The sequence below is a fragment of the Elgaria multicarinata genome, chromosome 16 (assembly GCF_023053635.1).
Source record: "Elgaria multicarinata webbii isolate HBS135686 ecotype San Diego chromosome 16, rElgMul1.1.pri, whole genome shotgun sequence".
Classification (NCBI taxonomy): domain Eukaryota; kingdom Metazoa; phylum Chordata; class Lepidosauria; order Squamata; family Anguidae; genus Elgaria; species Elgaria multicarinata.
In genome coordinates, this window is record NC_086186.1 from 11394499 (window position 1) to 11418952 (window position 24454).

The 24454-nt window shown below is 48.1% G+C and overlaps 2 protein-coding genes across 2 annotated transcripts in view; both read right to left on the minus strand.

Annotated features, from left to right (window-relative positions):
- Positions 1–2107, minus strand: part of PARP6 (poly(ADP-ribose) polymerase family member 6) — a 35747-nt gene extending 33640 nt beyond the window's left edge. Inside the window, exons 1-2 of the mRNA XM_063142238.1 lie at positions 1914–2107; positions 49–126 (exon numbers count right to left, since the gene is read on the minus strand). Coding sequence (XP_062998308.1) covers positions 49–126; positions 1914–1916 — 81 coding nt within the window. The 5' untranslated portion in view covers positions 1917–2107. The remainder of the gene's footprint in view (positions 1–48; positions 127–1913) is intronic.
- An 8460-nt stretch (positions 2108–10567) lies between these two features.
- Positions 10568–23373, minus strand: LOC134409559 (SH2 domain-containing adapter protein F-like). Its single transcript, XM_063142341.1, has 7 exons — positions 23009–23373; positions 20381–20510; positions 18771–18998; positions 17847–18053; positions 15994–16123; positions 13714–13833; positions 10568–12309 (listed from the first exon to the last, which is right to left on the minus strand). Exons 1-7 carry the CDS (start codon positions 23321–23323, stop codon positions 12102–12104), a joined length of 1338 nt encoding a protein of 445 aa, XP_062998411.1. The 5' UTR covers positions 23324–23373; the 3' UTR covers positions 10568–12101.
- Between the last annotated feature and the right edge of the window lie 1081 nt (positions 23374–24454).

Here is a 24454-nt window from a genome sequence, read left to right on the forward strand (position 1 = left end):
AGGTCACTACCATACCATCATTCCCTCTGGAGGTACCAAGAGTCTCACCTGCACTCCGTACAAAAATTCCTCCGACTCATTTTCTCCATCAGAATCATCATCAGTCCAGTATTGGCCTTTGATGTCCTGAAAACGCAAGAGAAGTGTCAGATTAGGGGTGCGGGGAGGTCCCCATAAATGCAAACCTTGGACCACAGCATCTGATGCTTCACCCAATATACCAGGACTCTGTTCTTTTAGTCTATTATTACATTTATTTATTTGTTTCTGTTGTTATTTCCTGGTTTTTCTCCTCTTCTTCAAGGAGACTTCCATGGTCTTCTTCTTCTCCAGCTGAGAGCCAGTAACTGGCCCAAAGTCACCCAGTGAGTGACACAGCTGATTTGGGACTAGAACCTGGATCTCCTAAATCTCAGTCCAACACTCTAACTAATACACCATCCTGGCTCTCTTTCAAGTTTTGTATTTTATCGTATTTTAAATCTTGGCACTGCTGCTAGGTTTCGTTTTGTCTTTTATTTTTATTTTATACCGTACTGCTTAACTTTTATATTGTATTTTATCACTCTATTTCCAAAGACTACTCACTCACAAGAGGGAGGTACCACCAAGATTGGGGTCAGTGGGGCGGGGTGGGATAGTTTGCGGAAGTCCAAAAAAATCATATGGGGAGGGGGACCTAAGGGGGGAACCCAAAACATTCCAATGAGGAATGACACACTCAATGACCAAAGAACGTACATTTCAAGTACTTGAAAGGTTGTCCCACAGTGGAGGGCCGGGATCTCTTCTCAGTCACCCCAGAATGCAGGATACGGAATAATGGGCTCAAGTTACAAGAAGTCAGATTCTGGCTGGACATCAGGAAAAACACCCTTGCTGTTAGAGCAGCATGGCAGTGGAACCAATAACCTAGGGAGGTCGTGGGCTCTCCCACACTAGAGGCCTGCAAGAGGCAGCTGGACAGCCACCTGTCAGGGATGCTTTAAGGTGGATTCCTGCACCGAGCAGGGGGTTGGACTTGATGGCCTTAGAGGCCCCTTCCAACTCTACTGTTCTATGATTCTATGATAATGCTGACTGCTCTTGCCGCGGGGGGGGGGGGGGAGACAAAAAACTGGTGGGAGGGGAAATGGAGTGTCATGGAAAGGGCATGGATGGTTGGATGATACCCTGAACGGGAAAGCGTGCCACACTGCAACATTTTGTTGCGGGTTCAATTTTATGATCATGATGATAACAACAATAGTGCAAATATTTAATGCAGTGGAGGCTGGTGGCTCCAATATCAGTGGGGCAGTGAATCCACTCCAGGTTTCAGTCAGAACATGTCAGAACTCTAAAGGTAGCCAAAACAGAAAGGAAACCCCAGATAACAAGTGAGCAAAACAGCCGAAAGGCAAGGGGTGTACAATTCCCTACTTTTGTAAAACTATATCTTTCTAAAATTTCCTTTAGATTGCTCTGATGAAGGACTCTATATAGTCTGAAACGCGTTGGCAATCATAAATCCTTTCAGACACACTCCTGGTTCCACCCCTTGCCTTTTGCTCACTAGAACTCTAAAGGTGCCCTGGAGTTCTGACGGAAAGTCAGAGCGGATTCGCCACCCCACTGCTGTCGGAGCCACCAGCCTCTGCTGACTGAACTTAGGTGAAGTTATTCAGATTCATTAACCCAAAGTAAAACCACAAAGTGGTTCTGGTGCATGGCCCTTATTTCCACATTTCACCTTTCCACCAAACCTAATAAGAGGTCCCCCATTTCCAGTCTCCCAGCTCCAATCCCATCTGTGATGCCTACACGTTCGACGGGTAACCGTAGCACCCGACCCACACCCTCTGATCCAGTGAAGGCAGCCGTCTCTTCTCCCGCAACCCCAAATTCCATCCCATGAGCCTCGTCCCGCTTACCATTTGCTTCGTGGTTCACAGGCGCTCTTTCCTCAGGGCTAGGCCTCTCCCCTCCATGCTACCAGCCAGCCTGGGAGCTGCAAGACAGACATCTCAGGCAGCGCAAGGCCTTGATGTCAGGGCGGCAGAGTCAGCCTAGGCCGTATGTTCCTCTGTCGCCCCGGCAACCGAGTCCCTGTCCTCGAAAAGGCCGAGAGCAATGGTGGCTGACGTCAGGGCCGTGCAGCGGCCTGCTCATGAGCCGCCGGAAACTCTTCCTCCTGAAAAAAAGGGGAAACCCAAGACATTTGGGGGCGTTCAAATCAAAAACTATCGTAAACACAAGATATGAGGCGGAGGCAGCACCGTCTCGCCCGGCTGTCGATCCGGAAGGGGTCATTCCTTCAGCCCCAACTGGGCCTGCTGCAGCCTTCCCCAACCTGGTGCTAAACTACAACTCCCATCCTCCCCAGCCACCCTGCTTCAGTCTCATCCACACAGGCATATATTGCAGCAATATATACAGACAGGCAGGGAATGTTAATCCCCTCCAGGATGGGAGGTGTTGTCCTCGACTGGCAATGCTTAACTTTTTGAGAAGCCATCTGAAAACGTTCAAAGAAGTGGAAATGTGGGAGGGAGCCGTGTTGAAATCGTACCTGCGAGGTGTCGGACTACAGGGCCCTGGAGAGCCCTGGGTTGGGGAGGGCGGTTCTAAGACCCTACATCACCCTTGCTAATTTCCGACCACTTCTCTTCCACCCTCTCCTTGACCAAACAGTGTGCGTATTTTCTCAGTGTTGTGTTTCGCACTAGCAATTTATTGCTCATTGGCTGCTTGGCATGCCTGCTTGAGGTGCCTCTGCTTTAATAATGGTCTCACTTGACCAACGGTACTTTATTGTCATTTCCCCTGACAGGCCTGAAAGAGGAACACAGAAAGCTCTCTAAGTCAGACCATTGGTCCAACTATTGTCAAGGCTTTCAGGGCAACTGAAATGATCAAGGAGAGCAAGAGCAACGCTCCTCTGAGGGAAAGTTACGGCAGCTGAGACGAGTAAGGGGGAACATATTTGAGGTGTCCAAAATTATGCATGGTGTGGAGAAGGTGGCTAGGGAGACATTTTTCTCCCTTTCTCAGGGAGCTGTCCAGGGTTTCAAGAAGGAAGTTTTCCAACCCTACCTGGAGATGCCGGGGATTGAACCTCAGACCTTCTGCATGAAAAGCAGGGAATCTACCACTAAGCCATAGCCCCTCCTCATGAAGAACATAAAACATAAGAAGAGCCCTGCTGGATCAGACCAAGGGTTCACCTAGTCCAGATGAACCTCTAGCTATTGACTGGGAATCCATAAGCAGGGCACCGGTGCAGTAGCACCCTTCTGTCCATGTTCCCCAGCAACTGGTGCACATAGGCTTACTGCTTCTGATATTGGAGGTGCCACATAGACATCTCAACTAGTAGCCATTGATAGCCTTCTCCACCAGGAATTTGTCTATCCCCTTTTAAAGCCATCCACATTGGTGGCCACCACCACATCTTGTGGTAGTGAGTTCCATAGTTTAACTCTGCGCTGTGGGAAGACGTCCTTCCTTTTTGTTCTGTCTTGAATCCGCCACCAATCAGCTTCATGGGATGACCCCGTCGGGTTCTAGATGGGAGAGGGAGAAAAATGTCTCCCTCTCCACCGTCTCCACACCACACATCATTTTGTACACCTTGATCATGTCTCCCCTTACTCGCCTTTTTACCCAAGCTAAACAATCCCAGCTGCTGTAACGTTCCCTCATGGGAGATGCTCCAGCCCCTTGATCATCTCAGTTGCCCTCCTCTGCGCTGTAATTGGGATTGCCGTAATGTGTGGGCTGCCTTTGAAGACGGTTGGAAGTTACAAATAGTAGAGAATACAGCTGCAAGAATGGGTCAACTTGTTCCCATATCGCCAAGTTTTAAAAGACCTTCACCAGCTGCCCATCTGAGTTGAATTCCTTGTAGCCCAAAGAGCACCTTCTCTCCCATCAACCTGTCCATGCTTTCATGGGTCATCTGCCACGGCCCTTCTCCAAGTGCTGGTGACAATAAGGAGAAGGCTTTTGTCTGCAGGATTTTATCATTTTTATATTTACCATTTGTATCTCTTAGATCTGTAAACCAGCTTGGAACCATTTGAGATGAAGGGCTGCTTTAAAACATATTTCAAATAATAAATAAAATGGGTACGGGGGCAGGAAAGGAGGGTAAACTGAGAGGTAAGATTGCTGGAAGATCTGTAATTAAAGAAAGAAAGGAAAAGTAGCAGACATGAGGATGGAAAGAGAAAGCAGAAAGAAAAGAGAAGACAGTGTGTGCCAGCCTTCCACAACCCGGGGCCCTGCAGATGTGCTGGACTACAATTTCTATCATCCCACCCAGCATGACCATTAGGTATGATGTCTGGGGGTGATGGGGTGTGTAGTCCAACATATCTGGAGGGTGCCAGATTGGGGGAGGCTTTGCAGGGGGTGCAGAGCAAAACAGAAAGGGGGACAGAGACCAAGTTGTATGAGCATGGCGGGGGGGGGGGGCGATAAATCATGGTGGCTTATTTCCCCTGCAGCATATGCTGGTGGCATATTGGAGCAATTTGTTTAATGAACCTCGCGACTGTTGCTTGTCGTGTCGTGTGAACCCAGATAGCATGGCTTGTTGGAGTGGGTAGTAACTCTAAATAAGCTATGGGCTTTTGTGAGGTAGCTGTCCGCCTGGGTTCGCATGACACCAAACGCCACAGTAAGCCAGACATCCACAGACAACCAGCATGATGTAATAGACCCCACAGGTAAATTAAGCCATGCTGGGCTGTCGCGTCATGCAAACCAGCCCAGCGAGAGTACCGGGGGCCAGAAAAGAGAGAACGGGGTGAAACTGAGAATTGATTAAAACAAGAGTGACCCCAAGACATTTTGTTGTCTGAGGTGGCGCACCAAATGGCACTCCCCACCCCACAAATCAAGGTGCACAGTACCAAAAACCCAGTCAACTGGTTTTGTCACCTGAGGCAGAAGAACTCACACACCCTTCTTCCCTTCCCTGGCAATAACCACTGACCTATCTAACAAGTTGCAGCCCTTTCAGGACACCCAAAACCAGCATCACCGAAGCAAATGCCTCACTCTGCCTAATGCTCGGGCCGGCCCTTTCCCCCGCAAAAATGGACAGGTTAGAATTTGGCAAAACCGCTTTTCGGCGGTTACCATAGTGACCTAGGGAGGTAACCGTGTAAAAAAGAATAATAATGTCAAAGTGGCCTTCAGGAGCAATTTGGAGTGATGCACCCCAGTGCTGGGCACAACCCAGGGGAGTCAGAACAGTCAAGGGCTGTAAGAACCACCTGTTGCTGGCTGCCATTGAAAGCCATTTGCACTCCGTCTCAGCTTCGTTTCTTTGTCATTCTGGGGTTTTATGCTCGGGGAACTGCATGAATCCTAAGGAGGAATTTGAGGCCTCAAGTAACTAGAAGATACCTCTCTCTCTCTCTCTCTCTCTCTCTCTCTCTCTCTCTCTCTCTCTCTCACACACACACACACACACACACACACACACACACACACACACAGAAGAGGAGGAAAGCAGACCTACAAAGAAGAGGCCCTGAAAAGCTTGCCTCAATTTGCTCTACGTACATCCATGGATATACATGAGTAAAACAGACACAATCTGTTGTGGAACCTTTACAAAAACACATCCATTGCAGCTAATCCACAGCAACCTCTGGGGAAAAGGGGGGAGCATCTATGGGTGTGGGGGAAGGGGTTCAGGGTCCTTACCCCCCCTTCTTCTCTTCTCCCACCTTTCGGCATCCACACTTGCAAAGGCGCCTGTCAAACCCAGGCAAAAGGCTCCCCACCCCCCACCCACCCCGCTCTCCCCGTTCGTCATACTCACGGCCGCTGCCTCCACTGCTACGGAAGGGCCCTGCGAGGGTGGGTGGCAGCGCACTCAAGGGGCAGACGGTGACAGGGAGACGGCGCCGACAGGCACGGCGAGACCGGAGCATGAAACAAACCAGCGGCCCTCAGCTGCGCATGGAAGCGGACGGAAAAGAGCATCCAGAGCAGGTGGGCTGGAAGGGAACAAAAGGCTCAGCGTCTCCTGCTGTCTTCGTTGTTCTCATGAAGAAGCCACTGTGGCCCAGATGCTCTTGCTCATGCTCAGTGCTGCTCCGGGCTGCTGTCATGTGATGCTCCAGCACGAAGCAGAACAGGCTGGTGAAAGGGCTGCCGGGGAAGAGGCAGCCACACAGAAGGATGCGCGCACACCGGTGGTCCATGAGACGAGGCCGCAGCCCTTTGGCCGGCTTGCAGTCGCCCTCAGGCAGCACAGGGGCAGGTCTCCTAGAGAGGAGGGAACCGGGTGCGGTGCATCAGCATTAGTTTTCCATGCACGCGTGGAAACTCGGCGGCCCGATCGCGAGCAAATCTGTTGGGAAGGGCTGCTTTGAAACCGTGCATGGTGTGCAAAAGAAACCCAGGGGATCCACTTTCTACAAGACCTGGAAGCTGAGAAGACTTTAGAAGGGTGTGGAGAATATATATATGCCTGGAGAAATTTCTAGATCGGGACGGGAACTGTCCGCCGCACAACTCTGTCGTGAAACAGAATGTTCTTGTGCAACATCTGCTTATTCACAAACCTGCCAGCTCAAAACTCCCATTCAGTTCCGCACCACTCTTTGGGCTCTTAGGATACAGGCTGTGTATCTTAGCATCAGGCTGTGACCTTTCCAGCTGATATACCCCATGCAACTAACTCTTTATTGCATTTCTATCCTGCCTTTTTTCCTCCAAGGAACCCAAGGCGGCATGCATAATCCTCCTCCTCTCCATTTTATCCTCCCAACAACAACCCTGTGAGGTAGGTTGGGCTGAGAGTCTGTGACTGGCCCAAAGTCACCCAGTGGGTTTCCATGGCCGAGTGGGGACTAGAACCCGGATCTCCCGACTCCCAGACCAACACTTTAGCCACTACGCCAGACTGGGTCTTATGTGGATTCTGACATGCTTTTTTATTGTTTTGTGGTCAGTGGACCCGAAATAAAATTCCAAGGTGTGATTTTCATTTTAGGCAAAAATAATTTTAAAAAGCTTTGAAACCCTATGCTATGCTTATTGACATTATTATCATTCATCCATCCGTCCATTTATAGCTTAATTCATCTGTTTATAGGATGTTGTAAAAGTAATGCTGTACAGAAGAAGGAAAAAAAGTAGTCCCTTGCCCTGAGGTGCTTACAGTTTAAACAGGGAGGCAAGACAGGGGAGGAAGATGGAGGGGAGGATAAACAGGGGAAGAATGTGCACTCATGTCAGCTACATGTACTTAACATCAGCTTCCAAGGGCCTTGTGCGAAGTGGGCCCTGTTACCAGGACTACTCCGTGTCTTTATTCACATGTGTATGGCAGACTCACACAAAGGACACCAAACCCCTGTCATAGCAGGACTCTTGTTCACAGGGAGGCATCTAAATGTGTTCACCCAAACGCGTTTAAAAACAGCCTTCAGGCTGTTTCCCACTCAACGCAGTGGGAAGCCTGCCCACAAGAAGGTCAGGGCTTGTGGGCAGAAGCTGTCACCCCTGGGGACATTGGGAGAGGCACACGCACACTACCCCCAAACCAGTGGAAGCTGGCGGCTCCAACAGTGAATCTGCCCCAGTTTTCATTCAGAACCAGTTAGAACTCTAAAGGAGCTATGCAAGGTACATCACTCCTAGTGTAGATGATAAATTAGCATAGCAAAGCGAAGAAGATGGTGCAATCATGGATTATTGCTGTTCTATATGGGCTATTGTTCCTACGTTCTATGTGTTTGGGGTTTGCATAGAGATGTCACATATTATACGACTTGGATGTCATGGAGTTTTAGCCTGTTTAGCTTTGCACCTTGGAGAGCTCCTTTAGAGTTCTGAGTGGCCCTGACTGAAGCGGATTCACCGCCCTACTGACATCAGAGTCACCAGCCTCCACTGCCCCAAGACAAATGCAGCAGTTCATGCCCTTTGCATTCGGCTGAACAGCTGCATCACGAGGTTAACTGAGAGCACGACCCTATGGGACAATTTGCAGCCACCTTGGCTGGTTAAGGAATGCTGGGAATTGAGCCAGTGTGGTGTAGTGGCTAAGGTGTCGGACTGGGAGTCAGGAGATCTGAGTTCTAGTCCCCCTCCCTCAGCCACAGAAACCCACTGGGTGACTTTGGGCCAGTCACAGACTCTCAGACCAACCTACCTCACAGGGTTGTTGTGAGGATAAAATCGAGAGGAGGAGGATTAGGTACGCCACCTTGGGTCCCTTAACAGGAAAAAAGGCGGGATATAAATGCAACAATATAATATTAATAATAATAATAGGACTTATTTCTGTCTAAACAAGCATAGGATTGCACCGTCAAGGAATCGGCTGTTGTTTCTCATTGGGCAATTGTCCTAGCTGCAATTGCAGCATTCCAGGAGAGCAAGGAAGATCCCTGTGCAATGAGGCATTTAGGAACGCAGTCTTACACAACCAGGGAGAGAGAGAGAGAGAGATTTTGTGTATCTGTGCCAATTCACAGAATGATTCACTTTTGAAAATGTTCCTGCCTCTTCTTGCAAGAAGCAATGCCAGGCTCCCAAACACTTAACAGCTGTTCCTCAGCCCCCACAGAGCAGCGGGTAGGCTGCCGAGTCGTGACAGGTACTAGATGCTCAGCTAGAAGGGAAGTGGCAATGGCCCCGTTCAGACAACACGCTAAACCATGCTGCTGAACCACAAAATGGTTAATGGAATGCATCATTCTGTTAACCATTTTGTGGTTAAGCAGCATGGTTTAGTGTGTGTCTGAATGGGGCCAATAGGAGTTTCCACCCAGTGCGCCTACAGAATTGAGGAAAAATTCTGGACACCTTTGAGCAGCGGAGGCTTGAAGCTACGATATCTGTGGGGTAGTGAATCTGCTCTGGGTTTCAGTCAGAATTCTATCGAATTCTCACCTTGGGTAGCTCCTTTAACGTTCTGACTGGCTGTAGCACCTTTACAGTTTTGAATGAAACCCAGAGTGGATTCAACACACCACTGTCATCGGAGTCACCAGCCTCCATTGCCATCGTTCTCCCGTTCAGCATTTTGTAGCAATTTAACCAAGGCTACAAACAAAACACCCGGAAACAAACGTGTAGCAATGCAAGCAAACAAAAAACGACAGAAAACAAATTTGTAGCGACACAACCAAGCCTGCAAACAAAACAAAACAAAATTTGTAGCAATTTCTAGGTAGGCTGAAAACAAAAGAACCACACACTGCAAATAAAAAACCCCGTAGCGCTGCTTTTGGTTATATGCCTCTCTTTTGGGCACAAATCCAGAAATGACGTGCTTCCCAGTTAATCCAGAACAATACCAAAGAATGGGACCTATCTTCTCCTCACTGCATGCCCTCCCCTCAAAGATATGAGATGCTGCTCTTTCAGAAACAAAAATTGTGGAAGATGGTGTTTTTGGAGATTGGAGAAATTGTGGGAATGAAGAAGATAGAACGAACACCAAAAGTTGCATTACTGTCACTATTTGAAGATTTAAAATGTGAAAAAGAAATTAAGGAATTGATAACGAATTTGCGGACTGCAGCAAGATTGATTGTAGCTAGGAACCGGAAGATTCAAGGGGATTATTGTATTGAAGAATGGTATAAAGAAGTATGGGATATAGCTATTAATGATAAACTGACATGTAATATTAAATGGAGAAGAGGTATAGCTAAAACAAATGATTTTGAAGGAATTTGGAAACAGTTCCTAATATTTGTGTTTTCTAAGGGAAGTGGGAAACCGCCAGCAGAAGAAAGTATGAGATTTTGGAATCAGGAATGAGATCCTGAGGTGGAGGGTGCACTTATATGTTAAGTTTGATTATGTTATTTAGATATGATATTATGTATTCAACATTTATTCAACATTTATGTAGTATGTTGTTGTTTTTAATTGTAATGCTGTATGTTTAAGTATTGTAGAAAATAATAAATATATATATATATATATATATATATATATATATATAGAAACAAAAACTGGATTGTATGTCAGTAAAGTGCAAGAAAGACTGTTAATTCACTCTCAACAGGTACAAAAATAAAACACAACCTAGCCTGCCGTCAAAGTGTATCAGGGTGGGAGACTGCAAATCTAAACCGGAGAGGTACATGTTTCCTGGTGACAGTGAAGAATGTAAGAATATGAGTTGATTTTTCATTGGTATTTGACCCCTGCCAGGTTAAATCGGATTTATGCAACTAATAGGTTTACATATGGGTAATATACCGCCAGGCAAACTCATTTTCTCCATATGTGGTGAGTATGTCCAAGTGCCCAGAGTTATTGGCTACAAGTGGTCAGTACTATTTCTCAGATATTGAATTTTAATGTGCAGCTGTCTCTTTTATTGGTTCTTTTTAATGTAATTGAATATGCTATAACAAATCTTTAAAAGATATTGATGATACTGGCAAGTGAAATAGTATGGGTAGAAATTGGAAGACAACTCATCCAGCTACAGGACATTAAAGATTGATGAAATGCTTTGAAATGGCAGAAATGGATATTTTCTACGAACATATCCGTAGAAAAATGGGAAATCAACAGATAATTTGAACGGCGGACAAACAGAACGGCTGTATTATTTATTGGAGCAATAATTGGCGACATAATTGTTAAGATGGAAAAGTTGTTGTTGTTGTTCTATAATGACTTTGTTTTGTATAATCTGGTCCGGTTAAAAGCACGATTCAAATTCATTAAAAATTATAAAAGCAAGAACGTAGCAGCAATCAAGGTATTCCATTTAATTTATTTTGCATTTGCTTGAGGAAACCAGAAACAAAAAGACGACCCGACTTATACCAAACAATGCATCCTGCGCAATTTCGTAACAACAAGGGTCCCTGACACATGCAAATACGCCCATCGTTGGAACGTAGGACGCTCCCTTACACGAGACCAAACGCCTTGTCCATCTGTCCTAGCACTGGTGACTCCAACCAGCACCAGATCCCTGGGGACTCCAGCAGAGATCCTCCCCATCACCTGCATGCTTAGCAGGTGCGCTCTACCACAATGAATTACGGCCTCGCCATCTTATAATTGTCTCTAATTATGTTTAGCCTTCTTGGTTCATCGGATCTTTGCCTGGGTGCTGGCTGATGGGCTCCTCCGTGGGTCTTTCGGAAGACTGCTCCCCAATCCACAGCAGCGAGATGACAAGCTGCCTGCTAGGCAGTCCACTCGCATTCCCGAGGGAGGCCGCCTGGATTTAGCACACACAGTGCAGTCCTGGGAGAGCGCCAACGCCATTCCCGCAGCGGAGGGGAAGGGTGGATCCTGTGTGAAGGCGTCAGCCTCAATGGACCCCGGCAGGGTCACTCAGTCCGCTTACAGGAAACTGCCTGAGCTCTCTTGGCCAGGTATGCGGTTGCAGCTGATTGAGGTCAAGAAGAGAAGACCTCAACGAGGGAACTGGAAAAGCAGCTGGATGAGGAAATAACATTTCCCAAGCGAGTTGCGAAATCAAGAAGAGCTTGGCGGTTGGCTTGCACACCTGCATGTTCCCTCTCTTGGTTTCTCAGGCCTTGACGACTCTCAGAAACGCACGGACTGGCCTCCTTTGAAAAAATGCCACGCTCGACATGGTCCCGGATGACGAGGATGAGGATGTGCAAGTTCAAAGCGCTGCAGTTTTCTACAGTCAACAGACGAAGCAGACGTAGGCGGGAGCTGGCCCCGAATGAAGCCCTGTCAGATATGACTACGCACTCAGGGGCTGGACTCTGCGACACCCACGGCGCCGTGGGGCTGTGCAATTCCGAGCCCTCCCATCGGATCCCCTCCTCCTTTCGGAGCGGGTGGTCAACTGGCATCCAAAGGGGATGTCCAACATGCAAAGGAAGGTTGTTCCGGCAAATACAGAGCAGAGGATCGCACTGTTCTAGGTCTGATGGCCCAGACTCTCTTCTTTGTGGATGGCCTACAGCCCCAAACGTCACCAAGCCTCGCCCCCCACTTCTCTACTGGTCCCTGCAAGCAACCGCAGCCTGCAGCCGCCGCCCCCCCCCTCCCAAATGTTCCGCTCTCGCCTCGGCACGCTCAGGTGTGCTTCCCGGACCAGCTAGGCCTGTTCAGAGCCCTCCTGTTCAGAGCCCTCACTGTTCCACCGCTAGGCAAGTGGAGGGTTGCGTGGTGACCGGGTACAGCAGGGACATGTGCTCCGCACCCTGGATGGGCAGCTTGTGGCTGGCGTAGTGGTGGATGACCTCGGGGACGTTGTCAAAGGGAGGGCTGTGCTGGCCCAGGACAAACTTGTGGTCTTCGGTCTGCAGGAGTTTCATGTGGAGGAAGCCATGGCTGCTTCTAAGGGAAGGAAGCGGAGGGAGATGGTCAGCGCGCTCAACGCAAAACACTCGGGATTCCGTCGCGGGACGGTTCCAAAGCACAGACATTGCAGCAAAACATTGAGGGGAAGGAAGCGGCAGGCAGGCAGGCATCTCTCCATCATGCCTGGGTCCAGCTCCAGCTGAGAGCCCCCCTCTCTCCCACCAACTGTCACTGCTGAGGACATCAGCGTGAAAGGAAGTGGAAGCTAGGCCACTTCAAGGGGACAAGGAGCAGGCAGAGGAAACACTGAGGCCTGCTCCAGTTGGACTCTTCCCCCCTCCCCACAGGGCAAACTGTCATCTTGGCCCTGTGGGAAAGAAGAAAGAGCAAGGGGACAGGAGCTGGCGGAGGAAACATCGGGGCCTGCTCCAGTTGGACTCCCCTGCTTCAGGAGCAGGACAATCCCATCAGCCCTGTTGCCGGTCTACTTCATTTCTCTCTCTCTTTTCCTCTTCCCTCCTGAACTCCTTTTCCTTGTGTGTCATGCCTTTATTAGACTGTAAGCCTGAGGGCAGGGACTGTCTTTTTTGCTAACTGATTGTAAGCCACTCCGAGAGCCTTTTTTGGTTATATAATAATAATAATAATAATAATAATAATAATAATAATAATAATAATAATAATAATAATAATATAGGCATCCCTTCATCGTGGCTGCATCTGCATGCGGCAGGGAGAGGGAGAGAAAGCAGCAGCCCTTCCACTGTGTCCATGACCTTCTGAACGAAACTAGTGCCTAAATTTGCTTCTTCTTTTTTTCCTCTTCCCACCCAATCCCCTTTCCTTTTGTGTCATTTTTTTTTAGATTATAAGCCTGTGGGCAGGGACTGTCTTAAGAACTACTTTTGTAAGCTGCCTTGAGAGCCTTTATTGGCTAAAAGGCGGGATAAAAGTGCTATAAGAAATAAATAAAATAAATTGTGCTAAACAGGGAGGCTGAACTTTCAGCCCAAGAGCCTGAGTAGGTCTTTGAGCAGATTTTGTAGAAGTCCATCGCCATGTGTAATATGGAATACATTTTCAGAGAGTGGATCCTCATGTAGCTCAAGTGGGAACACCCACCACCACCACCACCACTTCCACCATGCTCAGGAGCCATCAGCAGGACCGAGCATGCTCAATGGCATGCTGACTGCCTGGGGAAGAATGGGAAACAGGGGAGGGGAGGTAACGGAGTATTTTGGAAAAGGGCATGGCTGACTGGCTGGCATTGCTGGACAAGAGTACTGTCCATACTGCAACATTTTGTTGCAGATCCCAGTTGTGGCATCCTAAATGCTCCCTCGTCCGCCAACGGTGGAGGCGGGCTGAAACTCCCTGAACAACTTTCATCAGCTGAGAGTGGCATGACGCCTTCGGAATCGGCTTGCCTTCACTCACTTGAGAGAGAGGGAGAAGGCGTCGTGGCTGCTCTCGCTGTTCCGCACAAGGTAACTGGCTTCTCGGCAAAGCCGCAGCAGCCCCTCGGCGCCTACCCGGCTCAAGGTCCCGTGATACCACCTGCAGAGGAAGGAGGGAAACATTCAGTCATACCTCTATAGTACTGCTTCAGGGGCTTCCAGCTGGAGAAGTGGGATAATAATCCAATTAAAATAATAATTAGCCCACATGCCTCTGTGCACCAAGGCATCCCTTTTCTGCAAACAGACTTATGTACTTTAAGCCCCTAAAAGCCTTCAGTCTGGAAGGGGTACAAACTCTGATTTCATAAAGGGAGGCGTCAACAGAAATTTGCTGAGCTAGAGTTTGCCGGTAAGTTTGATTCTAAGTGTTTGGGGCTCAACTGGAACCAAGGTTCTCTCTCCCAGTGTAGATGTTAAATTAGCACAGCAAAGCAAAGAAGATGGTGCAATCATTGATTACTGCTGTTCTATATGGATTACTGTTCTTACATTCTATATGTTTGGGCTTTGCAGAAAAATGTCACACATCATACGACTTGGATGTCATGGCGTTTCAACTTATTTCCAATTTTTGTTCTCTAGAGGAGGGAGGGAGAGAGAGAGAGAGAGAGAGAGGCATTCCAGCAGGCTGCAGCAGGAAAGAAAGGATTCAAGGCAATTTCGTCATCACTGCTGAGACCAATTGCCTTTCACTCCTCTTCTCCCTCATCTGTCACCGCCCAGTAGCCATAACATCAGACTACCTGAATTGTTTCCATCCCAGCTGTTCATTATTATTATTATTATTATTATTATTATTATTATTATTTATTTATTTATATAGCACCATCAATGTACATGGTGCTGTACAGATTATACACAGTAAATAGCAAGACCCTGCCGCATAGGCTTACAATCATTCTAAGAACTGTCAGTTTCAGAACTGGTGCCTGGGTTTGCTTTTTTTCCTTCTCCCTCCCCATCCCTTTTTCCTTTTGCATTGTGTCTTTCAAAGATACTTTTTTTAAAAAAAGATCTGTAACCCACCCTGGGAGACTTTTTTGGCTGAAGAGACGAGTAATAACACCTTAAATATCTGTCGTCAAGTGATGATCATTCATGCATCTGAGGAAAGGGCTCTAGTACACCAAAAGCTTATGCCAGAATAAACCAATCTGTTTTAAAAGGCTCCACAGGTCTGTCTTCTGTGCTTATTTCACCACGGGAATCATTGTTGAACCTCAGACAGGCCAAATCTGACTCCCCCCCCCCCCACAAATCTGACTTTCCCCCGGCTTTTGCATAGTTTCCTGTTCTAAAAGGTTGAAATCCCTTAGTTTCTGGCAGTAGCTAAGCTTAAATATGTTGGTATTTTGGCTCCTCCTCTTTCTCCTTTGGACCCGCCCACCACTGGAATCCGGCCCTGAAGACCTTTTCCAAAATTGATTTTTTTTTCCCCTGAAGCTGAAGGATGTTCAATGCCCCTGGGCTACAGCTATGGCAACTCAACAGGCCCTGGAAATGTTTGGGGACTGGATGCTGAGTTGGTATCCCTATCATGGTTAGGCCTCATCTAGAGTATTGCGTCCAGTTCTGGGCTCCACAATTCAAGAAGGATGCGGACAAGCTGGAGCGTGTTCAGAGGAGGGCAACCAGGATGATCAGGGGTCTGGAAACAAAGCCCTATGAAGAGAGACTGAAAGGACTGGGTATGTTTAGTCTTGAGAAGAGAAGATTGAGGGGAGACATGATAGCACTCTTCAAATACTTAAAAGATTGTCACACAGAGGAGGGCCAGGATCTCTTCTCGATCCTCCCAGAGTGCAGGACACAGAATAACGGGCTCAAGTTACAGGAAGCCAGATTCCGGCTGGACATCAGGAAAAACTTCCTGACTGTTAGAGCAGTACAACAATGGAACGAATGCCCAAGGAGGTTGTGGCTCTCCCACACTAGAGGCCTTCAAGGGGCAGCTGGACAGCCATCTGTCAGGGATGCTTTAGGGTGGATTCCTGCATTGAGCAGGGGGTTGGATTCGATGGCCTTGTAGGCCCCTTCTAGCTCTGCTATTCTGTGATTCTATGATTCAACAAAAGCGGTCAAAGGACGAACTACAAAGCATTCATGTTCTCAGAGACATATTCCTACGGGGTAAATCTCAGCTCTAGAGGAAGAGTGGCATCACCGTGTGGTACTGAGGGCACCCTAGGAACAATGCGACACAGGGTGCGCAGCGGAGGCACGTGACCCTCCCCTCGCCAGCTCCCGAACAACTCACGCCTGGCTCTCCAGCGGCAAAGTGGGGTTGATGCGTTCGCCGAAAGCCAGCCCGGGCCCTGTGTTCAGCCAGCATGGGCCGCTGGTCTTCTCCGTGCAAGATGGCAGCTGGTTCTTCACTGCTTCCTTGCCTGGGGGTAGAAACACATGAACGGGGCATGAAATGATTACCGCGTGGCAGCAGGGTCCCGAGGTGCTGAACCAGAATGACTTGAAAGGCAGAATAACGGACTGGTGAAGGAGTGCAAGAAACTCAGAGCAAGGAAAAAAGAGGTCAACCAGAGACCCTGAACCGCCAGTTGTGTGAAGAACATAAGCTCCCTGATCCCATCAAACCAGTGAAAGCCAGTGTAGTATAGTGGCTATGGTGTTGGACTGGGAATCGGGAGATCTGAGTTCTAGTCCTCACTTGGCCATGGAAACCCACTGGGTGACTTTGGGCCAATCACAGACTCTCCGCCCAGCCTACCTCACAGGGTTGTTGTTGTTGTGAGGATAACATGGAGGGGGGGAGGATTATGTATGCCACCTTGGGTTCATTGGAGGAAAAAGGCAGGATATAAATGTAATAAATAAACAAAGATAATAAGCTTCCTGATGGCATCAAACCAAGATCCAGCTAGCTCAATATTGTCTATATTGATCGGCAGCTGTAATTTTCTAATTACAAGGTTTTGCTACTTGAAATTATAACCTTGTTATCTCAGCCTCAGCGATGATGTTATATGTATGGAAATCAAATAACTAATTGTTATAGATGATACAAAATATATATGTGATAAAAGAGTCTCTTACCCCAGTATAGTATTATTATAAGTTTAGCGGTTTTATGCCTTGTGCATTACTTAATTGTTTGACCACTGGCTTTGTTACACCCAAATATGTATAGTGTGACAGGAATTGGATGCAGGCACTGCTACGTGTGTGTGTGTGTGTGTGTCCCATTAGAAATGCCTGACCCAGCACGGGAGTAACGTCTTCATAAAATATGGGACTTCCTTCGTCCTGCACGGATATGCACAGAAACAGGAGGAGCTCCCTAGAAACTTGACATGGAACATACACAACAGACACCATGAACAAGGCGCCAAAGGTGGATGGGTGGTGGCCATTTTGGAAAATGGCAACCATTTTGGAAAATGGCAACCATTTTGGAAAATGGCAACCATTTTAGAAAATGGCAAACATTTTAGAAAATGGCTTCCACAGCTTTCTGTCAACCGGGTCGTGACATCTACAATGAGATTTACTTCTGAGCAAAGCCCATAACAAGCTTGCTGCTTGCAGGAAATTTACTCCCTGGATCAATGGAGGCCCAACCTGAACCCTCTCTAGTTCCTCAGGACCAAGCTACACATAACAAGTATTTTCAGGACTGTTTTCCCAGGAGGAGGTTTAATCTTTCCCTTGCCAGTCAATGATCCACTGAAAAGCACCCATCTGTGCAGTTGCTTTTCTTCCAAACTGAGAACAGATATAGGGAATCTTCAGTCAACAAAGACCTGGCAAGGAAAGGTTAAACGGCCCCTTCCATTCCTCAATGCAACCTGAAGCCACCTATGTCTGCTTTCTATTTTTTAAAAAAAGATCCAGTGAAACAATCACAGAACTGCACGTAACGTGTAGCCCACAATCTTTGAGCCAGCTTTGCCCACATGTTCACATTTCCCATACAATAAGGACTAGAAGCTTGACCTTAAAAAAAAATAAGACTAAAGCTCAGATTTTTGGGATCCTACGATCCCCGGCAGTTCATGACACATTTGCCACCACACGACCCTCCAGTTATATTATCGCAATGGCGCCAACAGCCGTAATCCCATTCCAAAATTGGCGGGGCTTGAAGATACCCACCACTCCCATCCATGGGGCTGGACGGGGCTGCGGAGTCCAGAGGGCTGGCGGTGTTGTTATGGAGGCTTGGTGGGACGTTTGCATCTAGGCATCTGCCGCTGGTGTCCTGGAGGGTGGGCACCGCCTCGTCATCCAAGTGGTTAGCAGAGCTATCAAGCTGTCCAACGGGTGGAGGCCAGGGCAACTCCTGGATTCCTTCAATCTCAACTGGACGAGCCCCAGAAGACAGAAGAGAAAGGTGTTCAAGAGGAAGCCGGACAGCCATCTGTCAGGGATGCTTTAAGGTGGATTCCTGCACTGAGCAGGGGGCTGGATTAGATGGCCTCATAGGCCCCTTCCAACTCAACGATTCTATGAATTAAGGAGGCCGGCCAGACGTTTTCAGAAAGCGGAAGGATGCAAAATGGCCCCTTTGAGGGCCAAAGGTTGCCATGGATAGGGTTAAACACCAGCCTCCCAAGGGAGGCTCAGATGAATTTGTCAGTGCCCCCCCAACCCCCACTGCCCTCCAACACACACACACACACACACACACAGACCCTGTTCAGACGACACACTAAGCCATGGTGGTTAAGCATTTTGAGCTAAACATTATGGCTCGGCATGTCGTGTCAACCATTCCTAACCATGGTAGCTACATAACCACGGTTTAAACACGCTCACTAACCATTTACTACAAGAGGGTTAGCAGCCGGCCTAACCATGGCTTAGTGTGTTGTCTGAACAGGCCCAGTGTTGCATAAAGAAAATGCCAGGAGATCCAATCGTATCTTCTGCATAACGTGTCATTTGCCTCTCAGTCCAATGGTAAGAGAAAAATAAAACAGATTCGTCCCTGTCTTATTCCTACCCAGATAATCACCCCCTCCCTCCAAACACACTCAGAAACACACTCTCCTGCTGATGCAGCCTTGTCCTGCTTACCTGCAAAGACCCTGGAGATCCGTCCCTTTTTCCACTCCCAGGGCTGGTCGTATTCTTCCGGGGGCCGTTCATCATCTTCAGGCAGCCACGAGTAGCGGCAATGGATGCCTGGTGGGCGGCAGGGGCCCGGCTCCACCCCGTCCTCAGGTGCTTCGTAGGGAATGTCGTACAGGTGCAGAGGTTTTGGAGAAGCCGTTAACCCTTCCTTGGAACCCTTCTTCTGAATCTCTGGTAACAGAGAAGTGAAGAGTCCACTTTAAAACACCCTCCTGGGATTTATTTATTTATTGGATTTGCATCCCGCCTTTCTACCAAGAAAATTTAGCTGGTATATTGTGAGGAGGAGGAGGAGGAGGAGGAAGAACAGAAAGGAGGAGGACAAACTAACCTCTTTCCAGTACAGGACTGCTTCTGCCTGTCTATATTTATATATACATGTATTTATATACATGGGCAGAAGCAGAAAGCTATCAAGACTGATCTCTTTCGGCAGGCCTATCCAGTAGAATTTTAGGATACTTTTAGGATGCTTTTAGGATGTTTTTAACAGTGTATACTATGTTTTTAATCGGTATTTTATGTATTTTATGCTTGCTGTTGTTCCCTGATCCAATTGGAGAGGTGGGTAAGAAATAAATTATTATTATTATTATTATTATTACCCTATTTCTTCGATTCTAAGACACACTTTTTCCCCCCATATAAACATCTCTAAAAATGGGGTGCGTCTTAGAATCGCGGGTGTGTCTTAGGGGTTTTTTTCTGTTGGTGGTACTGAAATTAGTGTGCGTCTTACAATCGATGGCGTCTTACAATCAAAGAAATACGGTATTATATATGCACCACCTTTCTGCCAAATAGCCTTCAAGGAAACTAAACAAAATACCAAAATGGTCAAACATTGTAACAGCACTGCAGCGCGATCACAGAGCATACCACCAAGTGGCTTTATTCTTGGCACTCAGGTTAGATTATTGCAGGACTGGGCAGAAGGTAGATCGCTATATAGTGGTAGATCTCCAAGTGATCTACAGTAGATTCCCAATTGTCTTAACAACAGCAACAACTAAAAGAGGCTGCTGAAACGAAGAAAGCTGGGGGAATCCAAAAGTGGAGTTTTGTCCTGGGCTGAGCATATGCTCAGAGGAACCGTCCTTCATTTCTACAGTGCCATCCAATATATTTCTGCTCAAAGGCTACATTGCACTGAATGGAACTTACTCCCCAGCATAGGACAGCAGCCTTAGCGTACATCTGCCCTCCCGAGCCGCCATTTTGTACCTGGCTTTGGTTGGTCGATTGCAAGATTCTAATAAAAAAATGAAAGTAAGTAGATTCTGCAAGGCTAAAGTCTGCCCAGCCCTGGTTTACTTGATATGTAAGAGCCCTGCAAACACAATGGATTGATGTGAGGGATATAGATGTGTTGAAAAAAACGTCAACCCAAATTCGAAGCATGCAGGAAATGCCAGATAATGACAGAAAATAATTGATGACACAGATCAAATCTGCAGTAAGTTATCAACAGAAAAATGCTTGGTTACTTTATTGGGCTCCATATTTCAAAATATGTTGGGGAGAGACGACCGGGCATCAAATTGGGACCTTACCAACCAACAACTTCTGTGCTTCATATGGTTCCATGTAGCCTTCACTTTTGACCCTTTCCTGTTCCCTCGTTTGACTACTGGCTTCTTGTGCAGTGTCAAACGGATCAGCATAGTCCTCCAGAACTATCATCTGAAAGGGAGAAGATTTTACAATAGCAAGAGGTGAGCATCCACAAACTTCACCTGGGAACTGACGGTGTGGCAATTTTTCCAAAGCTAAGCAGGCCGGAGGCAATCGTACATGCCCTGACTTGCAAGGAAAACCCATGGAACTGAGTGGAATTGAACTTCTGAGGAAATGTGCTCATGATTGTGCCATGGGTCTGGTCAGGTACCAGAATGGGAGACCACTTATGAACCCAATGTACGCTAGAGTTCCACAATGTAAGAAAGATGGGCTATCAAAAAAATGCAATGATCTGACTGCCTGTGCAAAGCCACATGGTACATGCCCAGAAAGTCCAAGTCCAAGAAACCAGAGGTCTCATTTGTTTGTAACACTAAACCTCCACATGGCGCTGCATGAACAAGCCTAGCGAACTCAACTCCCAGGCTTTGCTTGTTACCCCTCTGCATCTGCTTTTAATTAACCACGGTTTCTTGTTTCATCCAAACCAACAAACTGTGGTCAATATTAAATTCTTAGTTTACAACAACCCAACTTTGTGACATTTTATTTATTTTATACTGTTTTTATACTGCTTAGGACACAATCCTATGCAAGTTGAGACATGCTGAGAATTATAGGCCTTTTTTTGTCTAAACATACATAGGATCGCTCCCGTGATGTCCTTAATGTCTCCCTTACTCTCTAAGCAGTTCACAATACAGACACGTGTAAAATACAGTATAAAACCTTAGTATAGTTAAATTATTTATTTATTTATTTATTTAAGGATTTTTATGCCACCATTCAGCCAAAAAAGGCTCTCACGGCGGCTTACAAAAGTAGTTCTTGACAGTCCCTGCCCACAGGCTTACAATCTAAAAGACATGACACAAAAGGAAAGGGGATTGGGAGGGAGGAGGAGGAGGGGGAAAAGGAAAGCAAATTCAGGCACTACAATCTTAGTTGTAAAGTTCAGCAGTTACAGTTGACAGCAGGAGGGAGGGGGCTCTCAGGTGGAGCTGGACCCAGGCACGGTGGAGAGGTGCCTGGCTGCTGCTTCCTCCCTCACTGGTGGCCTCTGTTAAATTAGTTAACATTAAGGGTGCAATCTGATGCATGCTTAGACAGAAAAAGGTCTTATAACTCCTAGCCATGTTGTAGGACTTTTTTCTGTCTAAAGATGCATAGGATTGCACCCTAAAAGACTAAAAGCTACCGCAGCATAAATAAACTACTTCATTCCATGTGCAAAGTCCTATCATCGGTTGGAACAAAGACAGACAGATAGATGTGGATACTGGATGGGGCAGGGAAGAATTGTAAACAGCAGGGCCAAAAGGCCGTGAATGCAAAAGGTGCAGTCTGTGACATTTCTATGCAAACCTCAACTACTCACACAGAAAGCAACGGCTTACAGACACAACAGCAGTTAACAGAGGTAAATACCAAATATAGCTTGTGCAAAATAACACAACACAAGCTTATGCATCTTTACTCAGAAGTAAGTCCCACTGAGTTTGAGGCAACTTAACTACTCTCAGGTGAGTGTACACAGTGTTGCATCTACTTGCATGCACGTCCCACTGTGTCCAGTGGGACTTCGAGAAAGAAGAGCCCGACTGGATCAGGCCAAAGCCCTGCCTAGTCCAGCATTCTGTCCCCACAGTGGCCATCAGATGTCTACAGGAAGCCCACAAACAAGACCGGAGTGCAACAGCACCCTCCCCGCCCATGTTCCCCAGCAACTGGTGTGCACAGGCATTATCGCTGCAACTAATATCTAGCTCTCATGACTAATAGCCATTAACAACCTTATCCTCCATGATTAAGCATGCAGGGGATTGCCGCTTTATAGTGCAACCTTTAGCGTCAAAGGTTGCGTACCTGCACAGGTCAGCACGCGCAGGATCGCAACCCTTTACGGATCGCATCCCTTTAAAAATTGTTGTTTTAAAATGGATACTGTTGTTTTTATACTGTTTTTATGTTTTTTAAATTTTTGTGTACTTTTAATGTTTACAATTTTTAATTGTTGTAAACCGCCCAGAGAGCTTCGGCTGTGAGGCGGTATATAAATGTAATTAAATAAATAAAGAAATAAATTTACTCGTTGGGCTGTCCAACTGAGCTCAACGGGGCTTACCCCCAAGTAAGGGAGCTTGGGGTTGCAGTTGAAACCCTAGTCTTCTTGTAAGGCAGGCTTCCCCAAAGTGGTGCCCTCCAGATGTGTGGGCTGGGGGGTTCTGGAAGTTGTAGTCCAACACACCTGGAAGGTACCACGTTGGAGGAAACTGTTGTAAGGTGCTGTTGACAGAGTCCCCCCCCCCCCCACACACACACACCCCTCCTCTGGAAATGAAACCCAGGGTGTTTCCTCCCGAGTAAACGGGTCTACCTGAAGGCTGACGCGCCCCCAGCCCCCAAAGGGATCGTCCAGAGGCGCTGCGCCGTCAACATCGGCAGCCCCCTACTTCAGCCCACCCACCCCGCTGGCCCACCGCGGAAGGGGGCGACTCGACCTTCTCTTGCTGGCCCAGGGAGTCGCCGGCCCGGGGCGGCGCGGCAGGCGCTGTTTCGGCCGCCTCGACCCTGATGAGGCGGCGCCGGGGAGATCGGCAGCGGCGGCCGCCGTCGTCGGTGGTGGTGGCGGCGGCGGGCACCGGGGCGGCGGTGGCGGCGGCGCCCCCCGCGTAGGGGTCCTCGAAGTCGCGCTCCCTCTGCAGCCGGTAGGCGGCCACCAAGTCCGGCTGCTCGGGGCCCGCCGTGTAATCGGGCTGCGGCGGCAGGGGCTTGGCGCTGCGGAAGAGCAGGCGGTCGCGGAGCCAGCGCGCCATGCTGGGCCCGATGCGCCACGGCGGGCGCGCCGCGGAGCAGCAGCAGCAGCAGCAGCGGCCTGGGCCCGGGGCCCGACGGCGGAACGGAGGCGCGGCCGGAGCGCCTGCTTGCTGGCCTGCCGGGCTGAGCCGGCCGGCGCGGAGGCGCTGTCCCCGCCCATCGCCCCGATCCCCCCCTCCTCCTCCTCCTCCTCCTCCTCCTCCTTCCCCGTGCGCCCCCCTGGACTCCACCATGGCTCCCTGCCCTGGCTTCGGCCCGGGCCACGCACCCGCACCGGACACGTGTACGCCTTCCGGGAGGCCCCGGCGCGCTCCCTGCCCTTTCTTCTGGGCTGCCCCATTGCAGAGGCGCCAATGAGCCCTCTTGTTTTCCCGGAAAAGGCCCTGTTTCTCAGTACCAGACCCTGCTCAGAAAAACAACAACCCTCTCTCATATATATGTGTGTGTGTGTATGTGTGTGTGTATGTATGTATGTATGTATGTATATATATATACATATATATATATATATATATATGTGTGTGTGTATGTGTGTGTGTATGTATGTATGTATATATATATATATATATATGTGTGTGTGTGTGTGTGTGTGTGTGTGTGTGTGTGTGTGTGTGTGTAAAGCAGTAGAGAAATGAGTACACACCACCCAGTGGTGGTGGGAGCAGGGAAAATGCCCTAACACGAAGGAGCTCATTTGCATACAGTGTTGTGCATGCAACAGTCTCTTGCTGCAGTACAGCACCATGTACATTGATGGTGCTATATAAATTAATAATAATAATAATAATAATAATAATAATAATAATAATAATAGAAGGAGGAGCTGAACTTTGACATTGTTAGTGTTGGAGGTGGTTCCTGGTTTGGGCCTGCTGAATCAGCTCTCTTTTGCAGCGCACCCCAGTTCCTGGTTTGGGCCTGCTGAATCAGCTCTCTTTTGCAGCGCACCCCAGTTCCTGATGCTGTTGAATCAGCTCTCTTTGCAGCGCACCCCAGTTCCGGTTGCTGCCACCTACCATCCACCTTATTGCATGCCTGGAGGATCCCTATTCATTCACTGTCTCCTGGGCTTGTGAATAAGGCTAAAGGACACAGGCTTCCATCGGCCTACCTAGACCTTGGGAGGGAAA

Coding starts and splice junctions, on each gene's coding strand:
- LOC134409559 (XM_063142341.1), bottom strand. CDS start 23,323: ATGGCGCGCTGGCTCCGCGACCGCCTGCTCTTCCGCAGCGCCAAGCCC. Junction 18,054..18,770: donor GATCTCCAGGGTCTTTGCAG/GTAAGCAGGACA, acceptor GGGCTCGTCCAG/TTGAGATTGAAGGAATCCAG. Junction 16,124..17,846: donor CAGCCCCATGGATGGGAGTG/GTGGGTATCTTC, acceptor TTCTACCCCCAG/GCAAGGAAGCAGTGAAGAAC.